Below are 17,487 nucleotides of genomic sequence, written 5' to 3'. Positions count from 1 at the left end.
TCTTACGGTTACGGACAGGGGTTACGAAAAGCTCAGTCATCAGTGGGAGACTCGGGAGTGTATAGAGAGCCGAGGATAATGACGTTGTGGAAAGGAGCCAGTCGAGGCGGTTCGGAAGCCTCCTCCTCCTGGCCTTGCATGCATGGGCCCCTCCGTAGGGTTTTTGTCACTCCCGTCCAGCTGGGAAGAGAGATCACCGACGGGGCACAGACCTATAAGGACCAGGTGGAGTCATTAAGAGTCGTTAAGAGTTAACGCTAATGTGGGAAGTCTGGTGGGACTCTCTCCTGGAGTCGTTAGCCTCTGTGACCTGATGCCTGAGTTATACCGGTAGAGCAGTGGTCCTTGAGGGGGTTCCAGGTGGTCCGGTCCCCATGCTAAAATGACGGAGAGTGGGTATAACCAAATGGACAGAGTAATAGAACTAATATAAGAAGAAGTAATAGAACTGATAGAACACTCAACATTGTGGGGGTCCCCTCCCAGTGATAGTTATAGGATTTTGGAACCACGTGAACAATTTATAGATCTGTATTCTGTAACCCTGATAATGTAGGCTACAAATGATTAGTAGCCTATACCTACTCGTGTACCATTTTCCACCGGGGTTGAATCGGTTCAGTTCTTTTTTTTTCCCCTGCCTAATTTTGAACCAGTTCAAAGGGTTTCCACTGAAAATGAATTGGGTTTTCTTTCTTGCCCTGAACAGGGAACCAAAGTGCTTGTGTCACTATTTGGCTGGTTTTGGCAAAAGCAAGTGAATAATCACCATTAAAACAAGAATTGATTAAATCTGCGGGGGTCCGCTATAACTGCCTCTGTGTCAGTTTCAGCGCAGTAGTTTGGGTAGGAACCAAAATTCTCCAAGGCGGAACTATTGTGTCCTGAGTCGTTCGTTCCCGCCCGGACATATTTGCGGTGCGCCATGAGAAAACCAGCCGGACCAGAGTGTAGAGTAGGAGAGTAGCGACACGCTTTGATCACGCCGCAAAGCGGGTGCCTATGGGCTATAGTTCCAAACATTGCTCCTATATGGCTGGAACTATCCCATTGAGATACTGTAGAATGAACACTTCCGCATTCCATTGTTACAATGGGAGTCAATGCCAGTGTCGCCACTCTCTTACTATATTACTCTGAGCGGGACTAGAGGACTATAGCTTGCACATCGATGATAGACTCAAAGAAAAGTGTAACTGTTCCCCGCATTATTTGGACACTTTGATACACTCCTGGCCATGAAGGCCTGGAATGGAACCTGGTGCAACTGGGGACTCCTGCCCCTGCTTACAATGGTGCTTCAAACTGGTGGAAACGCAAGCCGGTTTCATTGCCGGTTCCGTGAAAGCGGCAGGAGTTCTGAGCATCTACAGAACCAGTTCTACAACCAGTAGAGTTCCGAGTTCCTTTGACGGAAATAAAAGGTGCTCAGAGTTATGGGGTTCCATTGCCTATAAATACCAACCTGGGGGTCCTTGAAGGGAAATGCAATGACATTGAGAAACGCTGTTATAATGGAGAAAAAACCAAACATGACACTCACAGCTGTTATTTATTGTAACACACCATCGTGTTCTAACAGCATAGATTCTAGTGTGTGTGTGTGTGTGTGTGTGTGTGTGTGTGTGTGTTTCCCAGGGGTCAGAGGGGTTAGCTGACATGGTGACATTAAGCAGAGGTGGATTCCTTCCCCTGCTGATAACCGTAGAAAACAACACCAGTGGTTCTCAGACATGTTTGACTCGGGGCACCCTTCCTTCCTAAATCACCACTACTCCGTCCACGGAAACCCCTAAATTGCACTGAGCATTTTTAGAATCTTATGTCATATTGCGGTACGTAAATATGACACTTTTCACCCCTATAGGACAGAGAAGGACATGAGAGAATATTTGTTTCCATTATTATTAGGGCTGAACTTTTTGAGCAGTGCCACTGCCAGCCGCTCCCAAGAGTGATGGAGTGAGTGTGTGTGTGTATGTGTGTGTCTGTCTGAGCACGACGCATTCAGGTCACACACACACACGCACGCACACGCACCGCTCAGTTTACGCGGGTGTGACTTTTTTACTTGGCGTTTAACCACTTGAATTAGTGATGAGTCATCATGACTAATGTCATTACTGTGAAGAAAGAAGGAAGGCACTGGAGCAAACGCAGACAATTAAAGTTAATTACAGTGTGCAGGAAAATAACGATGTCAATACATCATCATCACCAGGTGATCCCCATTATATACTAATTATGTACTACTATAGTATCTATAGTAGCTAAAGCGTGGAGCTTGTGAGCTTGTAGACCGGCTACTTTCACTATACTTCTTTTCTTCTAATTTATGGAATTTCTCACATATTTATTTTGTTAATTCAGTGAATTATGAAATTCACTGAATAAAAATCATTGAATTTTGGTGTAATTCATGAAAGGTTTTTCTCTTTTTGGGGAATGTGTTGAACCAGTGCTGTAGTGTTTGTATACCATATTATGTGTGTTGTAGAAAGCCCCTCACCCCCACTGTTGCTTTTGACAGCAAATTATGATTTTAGTTTTAGTCATAGTCTCTTTTTCATTTAGTTTTAGTCACATTTTAGTCACCTGGAAATGTCTTGGTGTTTAGTCTAGTTTGTTTTAGTCGAGTAAATATAATAATTTAAAATGTATTTTGGCGGGCCTTGATGCCGTCGTATAATGACTGATTTTACATTGCCGAAAAAGAGCCGATCTGCTATTTTCAGCAAGTGTAAAATGACTTATACTGGATCTCTTGGATCTCTTGTCCACTAGTCCTAACATTTTAGTCTAGTTTTTAATTTGTTGACGAAATCAATATATTTAGTCTCCTTAGTTTTAGTCATCGTGGCTTATAGTTTTCATTTAGATTAGTTTTCGTCAGTGAAAAAAGGTGGTCGACATAGTATTCGTCGACGAAATCAACAGTGCTCGCCCCCAGTAGGATGAGACAGTATCTCGGTATGTCTGTTGTTGTTGACATTGTACAGACCTGTTGCAGCTCGCTACTTGAATGTGCCTCGGGCTATGGACAATAGATATCTGTGTGTGTGCGCGTGTGTGTGCGCGTGAGAGCGTGAGAGCGTGCATGAAAAGAAAGATAAATATATGACCGTGTGTGTGTTGTTTATTATAAAAACAGTAGAAGAAACCACACACTCTATAGTTCCTGGATGGAACAGTGAACTTTGTTATCCGACCCAGCACAGCCTCGTGTGTGTTTATATCACTGTATCTCTGAGCTGTGCGCGCGCGCGCGTGCACGGTGTATGCGTGCACACTGTGTATGTGTGCATGCGGTGCGCACGTTCATGTGGGAACCGGCGCAAATCCCCACCGGGGGATATACCAGTCAAAACTGACCTTGTGGAGTTGATGTCTTGGGGTTGGTTCCCACGAGGGAAAGGTTTTTTAGAGTAAAGGTTGCAATTAGTAAAACATTGAGATTAGGATTAGGGCAATTCAGGGATTAGGTTTAGGGCTAGAAGAGTGAGAGGTTATAGTTTTAGGGTCAGGGACATATGGATTTGAGGGTTAGATTAGGTCGGGCAAGTATATAGGCTAAGCAAAAATAACTAAATAACAGTGTTCTTAATGAACAATTGCTTTTGACGTCCCCACACAAGGATGTGAGCATGCCTCATCGGCCTTGAACTTGTCTTGTTTTGTCTGTGTTGTCTAAAATAGCGGCTTTTAGCTCAAGACCCGAAAGACGGATTAGATGGGACCCAAAACTAGTGAAAATAGCATACCTGCGCGATCTCGTGCCACGCTGTGAGCTTTTATAGATCTGCTATTTTCACTACTTCTCAACTTTAAAAAAAAACTTTTACGGAAATGATTAGATTACTTTTATTTAAAAGTCTTAATATAATGTATATATTTTTCCAAATTGTAGGAAAGAAATCACACCCGTGTGAACTGAGTGGTGCAAATCCCCTCTCTCTCCCCCCTCCTCTCTCTCTCTCTCTCTCTCTCTCTCTCATATTAGCAGGCAACAGTGCAGCACTAATACTATCTCTCTCTCTCTCTGTTTCTGGCACAACAGCGCCCCTACTGGTAGCCAGTCATACTGGTGCTCATGAACACATAGGTGAACACGGACATTGCTGTTCCTTGGAGTGGTTGCACCACTCAAAAATGGGGATATCTACTCTTGACCCATAAAAATTGAGTCCGCGACCAATTGAAACAGTGATCTAAAAAACTAGGTATGTTAATACTGTTCTGTCTCTCTCTCTCTCTCTCTCTCCATCTCTCTCTCTCTCTCTCTCTCTCTCTCTCTCTCTCTCTCTCTCCATCTCTCTCTCTCTCTCTCTCTCTCTCTCTCTCTCTCTCTCTCTCTCTCTCTCTCTCTCTCTCTCTCTCTCTCTCTCTCTCTCAGTGGGTGGGTGCAGTAGTGACCCCCGGCCGGCAGGAGAGAGCGAGGGAGGCGTCGTCCAGCTGCAGAGATCTGTGTGACTCCGTCAGCGCCAGGCCCAGAGAGACGTGCGCGCGCACGCACTCACACACAACACAGACCAAAGGTAAGCACGCACGCACTCACACACAACACAGACCAAAGGTAAGCACGCACGCACTCACACACAACACAGACCAAAGGTAAGCACACACTCACACACAACACAGACCAAAGGTAAGCACACACTCACACACAACACAGACCAAAGGTAAGCACACACTCACACACAACACAGACCAAAGGTAAGCACGCACTCACACACAACACAGACCAAAGGTAAGCACGCACTCACACACAACACAGACCAAAGGTAAGCACGCACTCACACACAAACCCTCATGATACCGTTGCTGTCGTCGGGCAAACGACAGCATGTCCATATTTTAACCCATTTTGGGCGGGAACCCCTTTTGGTGTTTTAAAGCATCATGTTATGCTTTAGCTATTGAAAAATAGCAGATCTACAAGCTCATAGCGTGGCACCGAGTGCCGCACTATGAACTTGTAGTTCTGCTATTTTTTTTAAAATCGTGAAAATGTGCCTCAAATCATTGAACATATATTCATATATACATATTACATATAGTTTTTGGGGTCCTTGACATGAAATATTGAGCACCACTGATAAAGAAACATAGGTAAGAAAACAGTCACTTTTATTTTATTTTTACGTCAGGCCTAAATGGGTAAACATTTTGTGTTTTTGTGTGTGTGTGTCCCCCATAACGCCCTATACTTGATCACACGACAGCGTACACAGAAAAGCATCAGAAGCAGCAGATATGCAAGCTCAAAACTGTTTTGCGCTTGTAGATCTGCTTTTTTTGTGCTGTTTTTTTTAATGTCAATCCTGAAAATGAACCGTTTCTTTTGGGACATATGAGGTTTCCACCCCACAGATAGACACACACACACACAGTATGTGTGCAGATGTGTTGTCAAAGGCCGTGTGTATCCCAGAAGAACCAAGAGCTGAAGATTACTAATTTTGCAAGCGTTGGGGTTTTGGGGGTTTTAAACATGACTTTTGGCTTTCAGAATTCCTGCTGTGATGTTTATCGCAGTATATCATTACCGCCAGACTCCGAGTTAATGTAGGTTTGGTGCATTCTACTCACCCCATACTGTATTTATACACACTACAGTAAATTCCTCAAGTGTGCATTTATTCATTCGTAAAGGGCTTTACACGCCCGGGGGGGGGGGGGGGGGGCAATATTCAACGCAAACAATTTGCCTTGCTTTAAATGTGTGAAGTGAGGGGCGCTCTTAACCGAGCTCAGCCAATCAAATTATCGCTATGGTGTACACACAGACACACAGCTGGGCATAGGAGGGGCCCTAAAAAAATAACTCATAAAAGGTCCCTACACACCGGACGCGATTTCGGATTTTTAGCAGCGTTCTTTTCCGAAAAACGCGCCCAGCGTGCAACCACCTAAAGTCAACGCAAGCTTCCACATCAGCAACGCATTTCCACGGAGCGAAAATTCTCCTGTTAATTTTTTCACTCTGGTGTCGAATTTTTACACCTGCTCTGACCAGTCATAATGCAGCCCAAACTGTCTTGATTATATTATACTTTAGCTAATGAAAAATATCAGATCTACAAGCTCGTAGCGGGCCACCAAGTGCCGCGCTACGAGCTTGTAGATCTGATATTTTTGAAAAATCGTGACAACGTGGCGAAATCTTTCAGAGCAAACGTCTTTGCTTCTGGGAGGGGTCCCTGGAACTATACATATTTTCCGATGGGGGTTTCCGCAGCCAAATACAGATACTTCTGGGGCTCCTTTAACATGAAAAAGTTTGAGCACTACTGACATAGAAAAAACATAGGTTTTTCAGAAAACTGTCAGGATTTAGAAGACATTTTTTTTTAGAATAGGCCTCAGGTCTAAATGGGCCGACCCTCCACCACACCAGAGCTGTTGGGGGGTGTGTGTGTGTGTGTGTGTGTGTGTGTGTGTGTGTGTGTGTGTGTGTGTGTGTGTGTGTGGGGCAGCCACCACGCGGGCTCCGCCAAACTTTGGTCAACTCAACTGTCATTGCATCGCTGTATGTATTTATAATTTTATCTTGTCGACGGCACGGGCGGGTGGCCGTGGACCACAAATGACTGGAGTGGAGTCGGTGTGGCGAATAATCAGAAGCAGGAGGAGGAGAGGTGTGGCGAATAATCGCATATACGCGTCCGCATTTAGATGCGTATAGGCAGCCGTGTCAAAATTTGCCGCGACCCGAAGGTAATTTACTCGAGTCGCGTCACTAATTCGCCAGTGTGTTGATGACCTTAACTCTGAGTTAAGGGAGAGTATCGTCCAGAGGAGGGGACATTACCTTTCTGCATTCACCAAGCAGATGGCTTTTTGATGAGCGCTCGTGGGGAACTGTTAGGGTTCCTTACACATTATTCAATTGGAACTTGTTTCTGTCATCAATACATTCACACAGGTGAACATCGTTATTTCTGTCATCAATACATTCACACAGGTGAACATCGTTGTCTCTGTCATCAATACATTCACACAGGTGAACATCGTTGTCTCTGTCATCAATACATTCACACAGGTGAACATCGTTGTCTCTGTCATCAATACATTCACACAGGTGAACATCGTTGGCTCTGTCATCAATACATTCACACAGGTGAACATCGTTGTCTCTGTCATCAATACATTCACACAGGTGAACATCGTTGGCAGCGATAAAGCAAATTCAAGCTTGCTGGACGAAAAGGAAATGTGACTTCCCTGACCGGGACGGTTTTCCAGGCTATATGAACCTGCATCAATAACTTCAGGGGGGTTGTTTATTCGCCACACTCCCCAGCTGTGTGTGGCGAGACTTTTAGGGAGTTAAATGCCTTGCTCATGGACACGTACTGTAGACCGGCGAGCCGAACGGGGGTCAAACCGTTGACCGCTCGCTCTCATTACTCCACTACCCACTCCGTTACAGACGCCACAAACAAATAAACCGTGAGGGTTTTTACTGTGTACTCGTCTATGTAATTGTAGCCACTCAAAGCATAAACGCACTCAGTCACCACGTTCCACAGTAAATGAAGTTTACTACCCAGGGGTACACTTTGCTCTCGAGGCAAGAGGACTCCGTTCCCAGCCAGTGCCTCTTCTCTCCGTCCCTGGTGAGCATGTGTGTGTGTGTGTGTGTGTGTGTGTGTGCCAGCTGTTGGAGGTTTTAGCGCTGGCGGTGACTGTCATGAGGACAGTGGTTTTTATGGCGCAGCTGATCCTCTCTATAAAAGTAGCGTCGGTCGGCCTTGTGGCTGTTGGACTCGGTTCAAAAGCTTTTATGGGGGCTATTGTTTCGCGTTTCCCTCGCCTTTCATCTGTGGCGTGCGTGTGTGCACGTCTTCTACGTGTCGTCACGCACGCACGGGTTGCACGCACACACACGCACGCACACACACACACACACACACACACACACACACACAGGTATCCGCCCACGTTTAGTTTTTAGGCATTCAGAGTTACTTACAATGAGTCTAACAGAAGAATGAGCTTAGATTCCATCAGTGCACAGGCTTGAGTCATCGTGCACACACATGCACGCGTGCGTGCACACACACACACACACACACACACACACACACACACACACACACACACACACACACACAGCTTGGAGGTGTGAGCTCACGGTGAATCCCCTGTCAACACATCCATCAAACGTACCTTCACAGAACCTCTTTGTCTGTCAGCCGCCTGACAAACTCGACAGGATATGCACGTCAGTCATTCATCTGACGCTCATATAACTCCAAGCGAATACAGGAGCCGACTCTATAAACATGTTGTTGCTGTCGGCGCAGAAAGCGCTTATCTCCATATACTGTACTTGTTCATACTATACAGCGTAGCACAAAAGCGTTGACGTATATCTTGTACAAGAGGTCCGAGTATACAGAAATAGTGCGAGAGATTCTTAGGTCTAGTTGGAAGAGGTTTTGAAGGTCCAGACAGTCCATAGACAGTCATGGATATTCTGGAGGCCGTTTATTGCACAGAGACGGAGTACAGTGGTTCCAGTACAGTACAGTATATACAACAGTACAGTAGTGTACAGTGGTTCCACACCACCACTACCACTCCAGCAGCCTCACGGCTTCCAATCAACTATAACCGCATTGGGATAACAAACATGGACAGACTACAGTCACGATAACATTTGGTATTAGTTATTGAATTCTGGGGTCCATATAGGACACCTCAGCATCGAAAGTAGCAGATATGCAAGCTCGTAGAGATCTGCTGCTTTCGCCATTTTTTAAAATTGGATCATGAAAAGTCTTTTGGAACGTATGAGGTTTCCCCCCCGACAGAGACCATAATATTATCCCCTCCGAGTACGGGAGCTGACTGTCGTTTGTCTGATAGTCTTATCTGGAGGCACTATATAAAACACGTTGCGACAAAAGACGGTATGTACAGTGCACTTATCGTTATACTGTTCAAGGGTCGGAAGCCTTCTTTCATGCCAGCAATATTTCCGTGATTAGAATATAGGGAGCGTTTTGGACGCGTGGGTCCCTTTGTCTCTTCTTACTTGGATAGGGGTTCATTCATTCCTCGAAACTTTAAAGAGGAACATGTATTCCTTTGAGGGACAGTATGTTGGCCTATGCATTATAGTTACTGAAGTGTGATACTTCTCAAAACATATCTTAAACACCTTTAAAGCTTACAAAACGTACCACAATTCATCAAAATGCTATTCTGACAATGCTTTTTCATATCAGGTCAAAGTCCCCATTATGCAGGTATACAGTATGCATGGGACTGGGAGGGGGATGAGCGTATTATCCCATTCTGACCTGAGATCAGATTCACACGAGGTTTCCACTGGACACACACTGGTCTGATTAACCCATTCTGACCTGAGATCAGATTCTAAAAAATGTCAGTCGTTCTTCGATTTTTCAAAAATAGCAGACCTACAAGCTCGTAGCGCGCCACTCGGTGGCGCGCTATGAGCTTGTAGATCTGCTATTTTTCAATAGCTAAAGCATAACATGATGATAACACCAAAATGGGTTCCCGATCAGAATGGGTTATATCACAATGGACTCCAATCTAAGTGAGAACACCGACATCAGAATATTCTTTTGTTATTCAAGTGTGGTACGTTTTGTGTACACTGTACAAATATCGATGCTTTCAATATAATGCTCTGAAAGGCCTCATCCTAACACACAATAACACGATTAATATCGTGCTGGCATATACTGTACATGTGTTAATAACGGAAAAAAGCAAAGCCCTTCAAAGCGAAATTCCACCATTGTTTTGTTCAGATTTCGCGATTTTACAAAATGATCAGCTTTGTTGGCGTTGGTGTAACGCGCTGAAAGAGCAACTCGGAGAGCTGTTCAACCGTGTATTGTAAGTCAATGAGGATAATTCTTTATTTTAGCATATCAATTTCTAATCAACATACTGTATAGCCAAATATTGAAAATAGCTCACCAATAATTTGTAGTTAAATCATGTCAAGGAAAGTACACAATTAAACCTTTTAACAAAGTGTCATTTTACTTTTAAGGGGAAAGCGTGACTATGAGAATAGGAGACATCACGGCCGGGGAGCCAGCTGAAGTGTCACACAGGCTAACGAGCTATGAGAGAACGTATAAAACTGTCCAGGTCTTTCTGTACTTTGCTTTGTAGTGGCTTTACAGCTCCTGTAAAGAAGCTTCTAGATCCGCTGAGAGCGCAGAAGTTCCACTTACTGTAGCTCGTTTAAAGTGAAGGTTTCCAGTGTGTGTGTGTGTGTGTGTGTGTGTGTGTGTGTGTGTGTGTGTGTGTGTGTGTGTGTGTGTGTTAGCAGGTCTACTACTCTCTAGCTACCTCCACAGTGTTTTGAGGAGTCGGCTTCAAAAACCAGACATCTAACATCTGGCAAATGTGACTCCTTGGCTGCACAGTAAAACAAACAAAAAAATCCTCAGAGTTCATTTAACTCTGAGCGTGTGCAAATGTAATCAAATGGACCCGTTTGTTTATATTTGTACACGCTCCTCGTCAGAGTTACAAATGAATGCAACTAATAAGCCTCCATGCAAGGCCGTGGTCATGGCGCGATGAGTGCCTCTGACCCTCTTCAAAAAATCACGTTATTATTACCAGGAATGTAAATGGTGATTATTATTATTTATTTTTACTGCCAGGACACTATTTTAATGATGTCACACACACGGCACATGCAGTTTTAGTTAGTTTTAGTCTTTGTAAATCTTCTCAAGGAATACCTTGAATTCTATAGCAGCCGAAACTAAAGGTTTGCTTTGATCTTTATCTTCTTCGAGGGGTACGTCAAGTGGCTGAGGCATTGTTGCGTGCAGAGAGGATATACAGGCAGTAGTAGCAGCTCCTGAAGCCAAAATGCTGTGTAGCTTACCGTGAACGAGTGGAGTGAGGATGTAAACCTGTTACGCAAAGTAGCCATTTGGGGTTCCTTGGCTCATGAATGGAGGGGGGTCTCGTTCTAGTGTGCACATCTATAGCGTGGAAAATTAAGGTCCGTTTTAGTAGGAGTTTTGTCCCCTCGCGGCAATAAACAAACGATATAGGATGGTTCTGCATACTGTACAATGGGGGACCTCATGTTTTTGTCTTGTCTTGGTGTTACGTGCTATGTGTTGTTTTGACGTGGGTGTTTGAATAGACCTGTGAATAACCTCCCGGGACAATAAATGTTATTATCTTTACTGTAACTGTGCGTACGTGTGAAAGAAATATCTTACAAAAATGACATCTCAATGTGTGTTTGTGTGTTCTATCTGTCCCCAGGTGTTGAGTTGACTCCGTCAGGTTGTCAGCTGAAGCTTCCTTTCCACAAACATGACTCAGTCTGTCCAAGCGCCCCCAAAGCTGCCTGGTAAGTTTGATTGATTGAATAGTTTATTGAACATAAATGTAAAAACAGCAACAGAGTACAGTCAAACAGTCAACGCATTTTGACCCTTCGTGAGATCCTCCGATAGGGATCCATCCATCAGTTGATTCACCTGTTTCCTAGGCTGTGTGTGTGTTCCACTTCCTGTCGATTTGATCCAATGAAATCCAATGAAACTGGTCAGATGACCAATGATATCCAATGAAATCGACAGGAAGTGGAACACACACAGCCTAGGAAACAGGTGAATACTTAAACCTCACGTCACCTCATGGGTCAATGGGGTGATTGGGCCTTTTCCGGCGGCACCAAAGCTTTTCAAAGGCTAACGAACCTGGTGTCATATTTTAAATAGCTTCTGAAAAGCTACTTTATTTTATTAACACTATTGACAATTTGTTGTTGTTTACTTTTGATATTGTATCTCTTGCATATTACAGTATGTTCCTGTAATTGTTTGTTTCAAAAATCACCTTAAAAAATATAGTTTGTTACTATTTACAGAACTGCATGTTCTCTAGGGTCCAGAACCACTGCTTTAGAACAGTGGTTCTCAAAGTGGAGTCCGGGGACCCCCCAGGGGTCCTTGAGGGAGTTCCAGGGGTCCCCATGAGCTAAATGATAGTCTGGAACCTTTTCTTACACTCTCAGAGTTAAATTTACATTGATTTTTTACAATATAAAGTGGGGTCTCAGAGATAGAAATGCCATTAAAAGGGGGTCCACGGGCTAATTAATTAGTGTCAATTTGGGGGTCCTTGACATGAAAAAGACCTTTCTGTAAGCTCTTGTGTTCTCTGTGTGTTCTCCTTCAGACCTGGGCGCTCCGTTCCTCTATTAAACTGTTCTCTGTGTGTTCTCCTTCAGACCTGGGCGCTCCGTTCCTCTATTAAACTGTTCTCTGCGTGTTCTCCTTCAGACCTGGGCGCTCCGTTCCTCTATTAAACTGTTCTCTGTGTGTTCTCCTGCAGACCTGGGCGCTCCGTTCCTCTATTAAACTGTTCTCTGTGTGTTCTCCTTCAGACCTGGGCGCTCCGTTCCTCTACAGCCAGGAGGACACAGAGCAGCAGGGCTCCTACTCTGTCCAGACGCCCTATGGCTTCCAGCTGGACCTGGACTTCCTCAAGTAAGAATAATAACAACTAGAACTGCACTCTTGTCGAGTGCCTACTTGATTGATTTTTGAAAAATTGATTGAATACTTTATTAGGCAACATAAATGCAAACAGCACAATGTACAGTCAGACATTTTTGTCCAAAAAAGGATTTCACCGAAGAAAGACCTTGCGGCCTTGTTTCCATTCGGGTCCTATCCACTCACACATGACATGAATAATAAGTTAACACAGTAACAGTAAGTGATATAACAATAATAATTTAAGGCAACATATACATTTCCTCTAAACATGAAATATACAGTATTCACAGGTTGGGGCCGAAGGTTAATCGGAAGGGGATTATTTTTCGCACATTGCGGCTGATGCGATCACCTCCTCTCCCTTTGACTTGCTGACAGGTGTCAATTTTTAGGCCTGTCTTGAAGGAAGCCAGTGATTTGTTTGTTTTGAGCGATGGGGGGAGGGCATTCCACACCTGGGTAGCAGTGCTTTGACTGACATAGAGAAACATTGAACATTCTCAGGTACGTGGAGGAGATCGAGAGCGGCCACAACCTCCGGCGAGCTCCGCTGGGCTCCGTGCGGCGGAACAGCAGCCGCGGCCTCAAGGCCCAGAAGAGCCCCTCCATGGGGGGCGTGGCGGTGGGCGGCGGGACTGGGACGGGCCGCGCCAGCGGCTGGACCTCCACCGAGTCCCTGGCCTCTCCGGGGAGCAGCGAGGACGGCCACCGTGTCCTCCTCCCGCCTCCTCCGCCGCCCCGCAACCGCATCGGCTCCGCCCCCTGCGGCGAGTCGTCGTCTGGCCATTCCTCCCTCTCGCCGCTGAGCGTCCTGGCCGCGCCTCCGCTGTCCGCCGGGGGGTGTGGTCACGCCAAGGTGCCGCCGCCTCCGCCGCAGCGCAACCCCCGGGTGGAGCGCACGCTCCTGGAGACCAGCCGGAGGCTGCAGCAGGAGCAGAGCCACCAGCACCACAACGGAGGGGGAGGGGGAGGGGGAGGAGGAGGGGGGGGAGGAGGGGGGCGCTTCCAGCTGCAGGACCCTCCCAAGCCCAGCCTGAAGACCACCACCGCCGCCACGTCCCCCCTAGTCGCTGCTCCGCCACCCCTCGCCGCTACGGACGGCTCGGTAAGTTCCGGTCCCACATTATGTTAACTAGCCCTTACCCGCTGTGAGATAATATTTTTATGTTCCAATGTTCAATGCAAACACAATTGAACATTTGTATGGACGATTATTAATCGTAAAAGTAAAAAATGTCACAATCTCTCCACAACCGCAGACGACCTCCACGCCGGCGGCGCCTACCTCCCCGTGGTCTCAGGGAGGAGGAGGCTGGGGGGTCAAGCCCAGCCCGCAGACGTCTGGACGCAACACGCCGGGCGTGGGCGCCACGCTCCCGCCCAGCCAGCTGCAGACGGTCAGGGAGCAGATGGCCACGGCGCTCAGGCAGCTGAAGGAGATGGAGGAGAGGGTGAAGGGCGTCCCGGCGCTGGAGAGAGAGGTGGCCAAGCTCCGCGCGGAGAAAGACATGCTGCTGTTGACGCTGCAGGTATATGGGAACGGGGAACGATACTATAGACGCAGCTGCTGCAGGACAGACTAATTAAGGGACTAATTAATTAGAGGGTCAGACAGAGAGAGAGAGAGAGGAGTGTGTGTGCGTCAATTTAACAAAGGTGCAGACGATCAGTAATCAGCAGGAAGATAGAAACGTTTGCGCTGCTCTATGCGTACCAAATGTGCTCTTTACAGGTCCGGTTTAATATAGACGGTTTGAACACATTCTCCGCCGTAGACGTAGACTCACGTCAATTCTAGTCCAGCAGTTAAAGCGCCGATGACGTAGATCTACGTCAAGTGGTCTTTATAAGGGGTTTATGATGGACGGCGCTCTTCACCAAGTCTGTGTGGCTACAGGTTGCCGCCCGGCTATCGGATCCAGAAAAATGTATATATCTCGGATTCCTTTCGATTCCATAACCAAAGAACAGATGATCGCAGTCACAAAGTGGTACTTAGTGTACAGCTCAACGAAAGATAATTGATCCTACCGTGTGACGGAGGACAATTTCACGATAAACGATAATAACGATTATCCTCCCATCCCCTAACTAACTGCAGGACAAGGAAGTGGCTGAGAAGCAGTTCCAGATGCAGCTGCAACAGCAGCAGCAGCAACAGCAGGAACTACAGCAGCAGCAGCAGCGACAGCAGGAACTACAGCAGCAGCAGCAACAGCAACAACAACAGCAACAACAACAGCAACAACAACAGCAGCAACAGCAGCAGCAACAGCAGCAGCAGCAACAGAAACAGCATTCTTCCACAGACTCTTCCACCCAAACTACGGAGGCTCCGCTCACGCCGGCGGAGGCTCCTAAGGTCCAGAGCACTCCCCCCGCCTCGCCCGCTCGCAAAAGCCCCGCAAAGTCCGGGGAGCTCAAAAGGCTGACGGAGAAATTCGAGGGCAAAGGCGCCGGCGGCGGCGGCGGTCCCTCGGAGAAGGTCCAGGAGAAAGTCACGGCGGCGGCGGTCGTCGTCGAGACGAAATCGGTGGCCGTCGGGGAGGACAGGTCGATGGAGTCCGTCGTGTTCCGCTACAGCCAGGGCACGAGGGACGCGTGCGAGGGCACCGCGGCGGCGGCGGAGGTCTGCGAGAAAAGCACGGGGACGGAAGCCGCGCCGGCGGCGGCGGCCAGGGAGGCGGGGACACAGGCCGGGGCGGAGACGGCGGAGGCCGAGGTGTGGGTGATGGAGTCGCTGCTCGGCGTGACCAGCGAGGCACAGCGGGAGATCGACACCCTGCAGGACACCATCAAGTTCCAACAGGAGTCCATCGGGGCCCTGGAGGACCGGCTGAGCGCAGCGGACAGAGAGATGGACACCCTGAAAGCCCAGGTGGAGGAGACGAAGTCCAGAGTCATGCTGGACAAAGGGGTCCTGGCCAAGCCGGACACGGCGCACGCGCACGTAGAAACACACGCGGTCACCTTGCGGCACGCGGCGGTTTCGTGTTGCCCCGGCGTTGCCGACGCGTGCGTCGGCGGCGGGGAGGACCTACCGACCGAGCGGAACGAGCAGAGCACCCAGACCGACGTCGAGGAGAAAGCGGCAGAGCCGGAGCCGGTAGCGCCGGTCGCCGTGGTGGTGGTGAGCACCGGGAGCCAATGGGAAAACGTGTTTGAGGAGGAGGTGGTGGTGGTCGGAAAGAAGCAGGAAGTGGCTGCGGCGGCCGTAGTGCCAAAGAGGAGACAGATGACCATCGCGGAGTACCAGGTGTCCCCGGCCGAGGAGATGGTCAGTGGAGCGGAGAAGAAGGACGCCGAGGAGGTCAAAGTGAACGCTCCCGGCAGCAACCCCAAGACTGGTGAGTGTTCGTGTGCCTTTTTCACGCAACAAAGACAAATAACCCTCAATAATCTTCATCTCTCACTCCATAGTACAAGCACTATGTATGTATGCAGCGAAGCCACAATAATCACAATGCAGTGCTTTAGTATAGAGGCTAGGCTGCATGTCCTGACCTAGAGGCTACAGGCTTGTGTCTGCCAGGAGGGGCAATTAAATTGGAAAGGGGGAGGGATTCATATATTAAATAACATACGTTTTATGAATAGTAAAAAGTCCATAATTCAACATTTGCTTGGGTAAAAGTACAAAGGTATTGGTATCAAAATATAGGCTACGGACCCCCATTTCATAGTATTTCTATCTCGGGGAGCCCAATTCATATTGTAAAATCACTGTTTTAATTTACAAATGGAACCAAATGGTTTGTACATTCCTAACCATCTCTAATTTAGCTAGCATTTAGCTAGCACTTTGAGAAGCAATGTTTTTTTTTACACCACTTCTGGTTTGGACACGTGTTGACAGCTAAGAGACAGTCAGACAACAATGAAGAATGATTCCACACATTGAATAAATACTATACATAATACATCCCTTGTTGTTGTTGAAAAACAAGCAGCTGTATTAATATAATTCACAGCATGTGGGGGAAAGCGCCACGTATATTTTCTTGGACAGCTCGGACATCAAATTTTCCGTCTGTGTTCACACACACACACACACACACACACACACACACACACACACACACACACACACAACTCCACATCTGTTATTGTCCAGCCGGAGTGTTTGATGTCCCTGCAGAATGAAACGTTGGACAACTAATCAACTTAAACCCTCTGCGTTTTTGGTCGGAATTCCCCCTTTTTCCTAAAAGTAGAGTGAGAAGAACTCGATAGCCGCTTGAATCCGTTAAGTGATAATATGTGATCGCCCGGTTGTCGCACGCAAGAGCCCCGCGCTCTCTATGTGTCCCCTTCTGTCTGTCTGTCTGTCTGTCTGTCTGTCTGTCGTGAACCTACTCGCTGTGATCCCCACCGCCTTCTATCTTTAGACACATTCATATTCAGCATGACTTCAGTTAAACACTTATACGTGCTATATTTATACTTTGTCGCGGTTATATCCAGGACATGCATCTGCGTTTGAACGAGAGAGAGAGAGAGAGAGGTGACAAGAGAGAGAGAGAGAGTTTCTTTGAAAGAGTCTCTTTTCATAAAACCGGGTGTTTTCCAAACACATGTGTTTACAGACTGCGCTGTACACAGAAAAAAAATCCCGGATAACGCCTCGTTTCCACGGAACTCTGCGTGATGTCTCGTCTAATTCGGTTTAATACTATACACTAAGTGACCTCCAGTGTCTACTGTTCAACGGAAATGCATTCGTTTCACGGATGAATCAAAGCAATGAATGTGTTAAAGTGCAAATTGAGCACCCCGAAAAGCACTCTAAAAAAAGGGAACAGTTGTGTTGTTATTAACACAGTCGAGCAACTGACTTGGATTATATGGTTTTCTGCAGTTTCACACGGGGCGCGGGCTCTCAGAGCAAAAAGTACAAATAAATGTCAACGTACATACCGAGGCAAACGCCGTATGGGAAGGAATCGGAATGGACTAA

At 46.9% G+C, this 17,487-nt stretch overlaps 1 protein-coding gene across 3 annotated transcripts in view; it reads left to right on the top strand.

Annotated features, from left to right (window-relative positions):
• The window catches only part of kank3 (KN motif and ankyrin repeat domains 3), a 62,847-nt gene that overhangs the window by 20,247 nt on the left and 25,113 nt on the right, over positions 1-17,487 (top strand). The window contains exons 2-7 of one of the 3 annotated variants that reach the window (XM_080770861.1): positions 4,394-4,535; positions 11,287-11,374; positions 12,416-12,518; positions 13,035-13,635; positions 13,790-14,059; positions 14,632-15,877. In XM_080770861.1, coding sequence (XP_080626987.1) covers positions 11,338-11,374; positions 12,416-12,518; positions 13,035-13,635; positions 13,790-14,059; positions 14,632-15,877 — 2,257 coding nt within the window. In that variant the 5' untranslated portion in view covers positions 4,394-4,535; positions 11,287-11,337. Of the gene's footprint in view, positions 1-4,393; positions 4,536-4,577; positions 4,612-4,751; positions 4,782-11,286; positions 11,375-12,415; positions 12,519-13,034; positions 13,636-13,789; positions 14,060-14,631; positions 15,878-17,487 lie in introns of those variants that run through there. The other 2 variants (XM_080770863.1, XM_080770862.1) reach the window with 2 other exon arrangements.

This window comes from Protomyctophum bolini (genome assembly GCF_963924005.1).
Source record: "Protomyctophum bolini genome assembly, chromosome: 8".
NCBI lineage: Eukaryota > Metazoa > Chordata > Actinopteri > Myctophiformes > Myctophidae > Protomyctophum > Protomyctophum bolini.
This window is presented reverse-complemented; position numbering and strand designations above follow the sequence as displayed.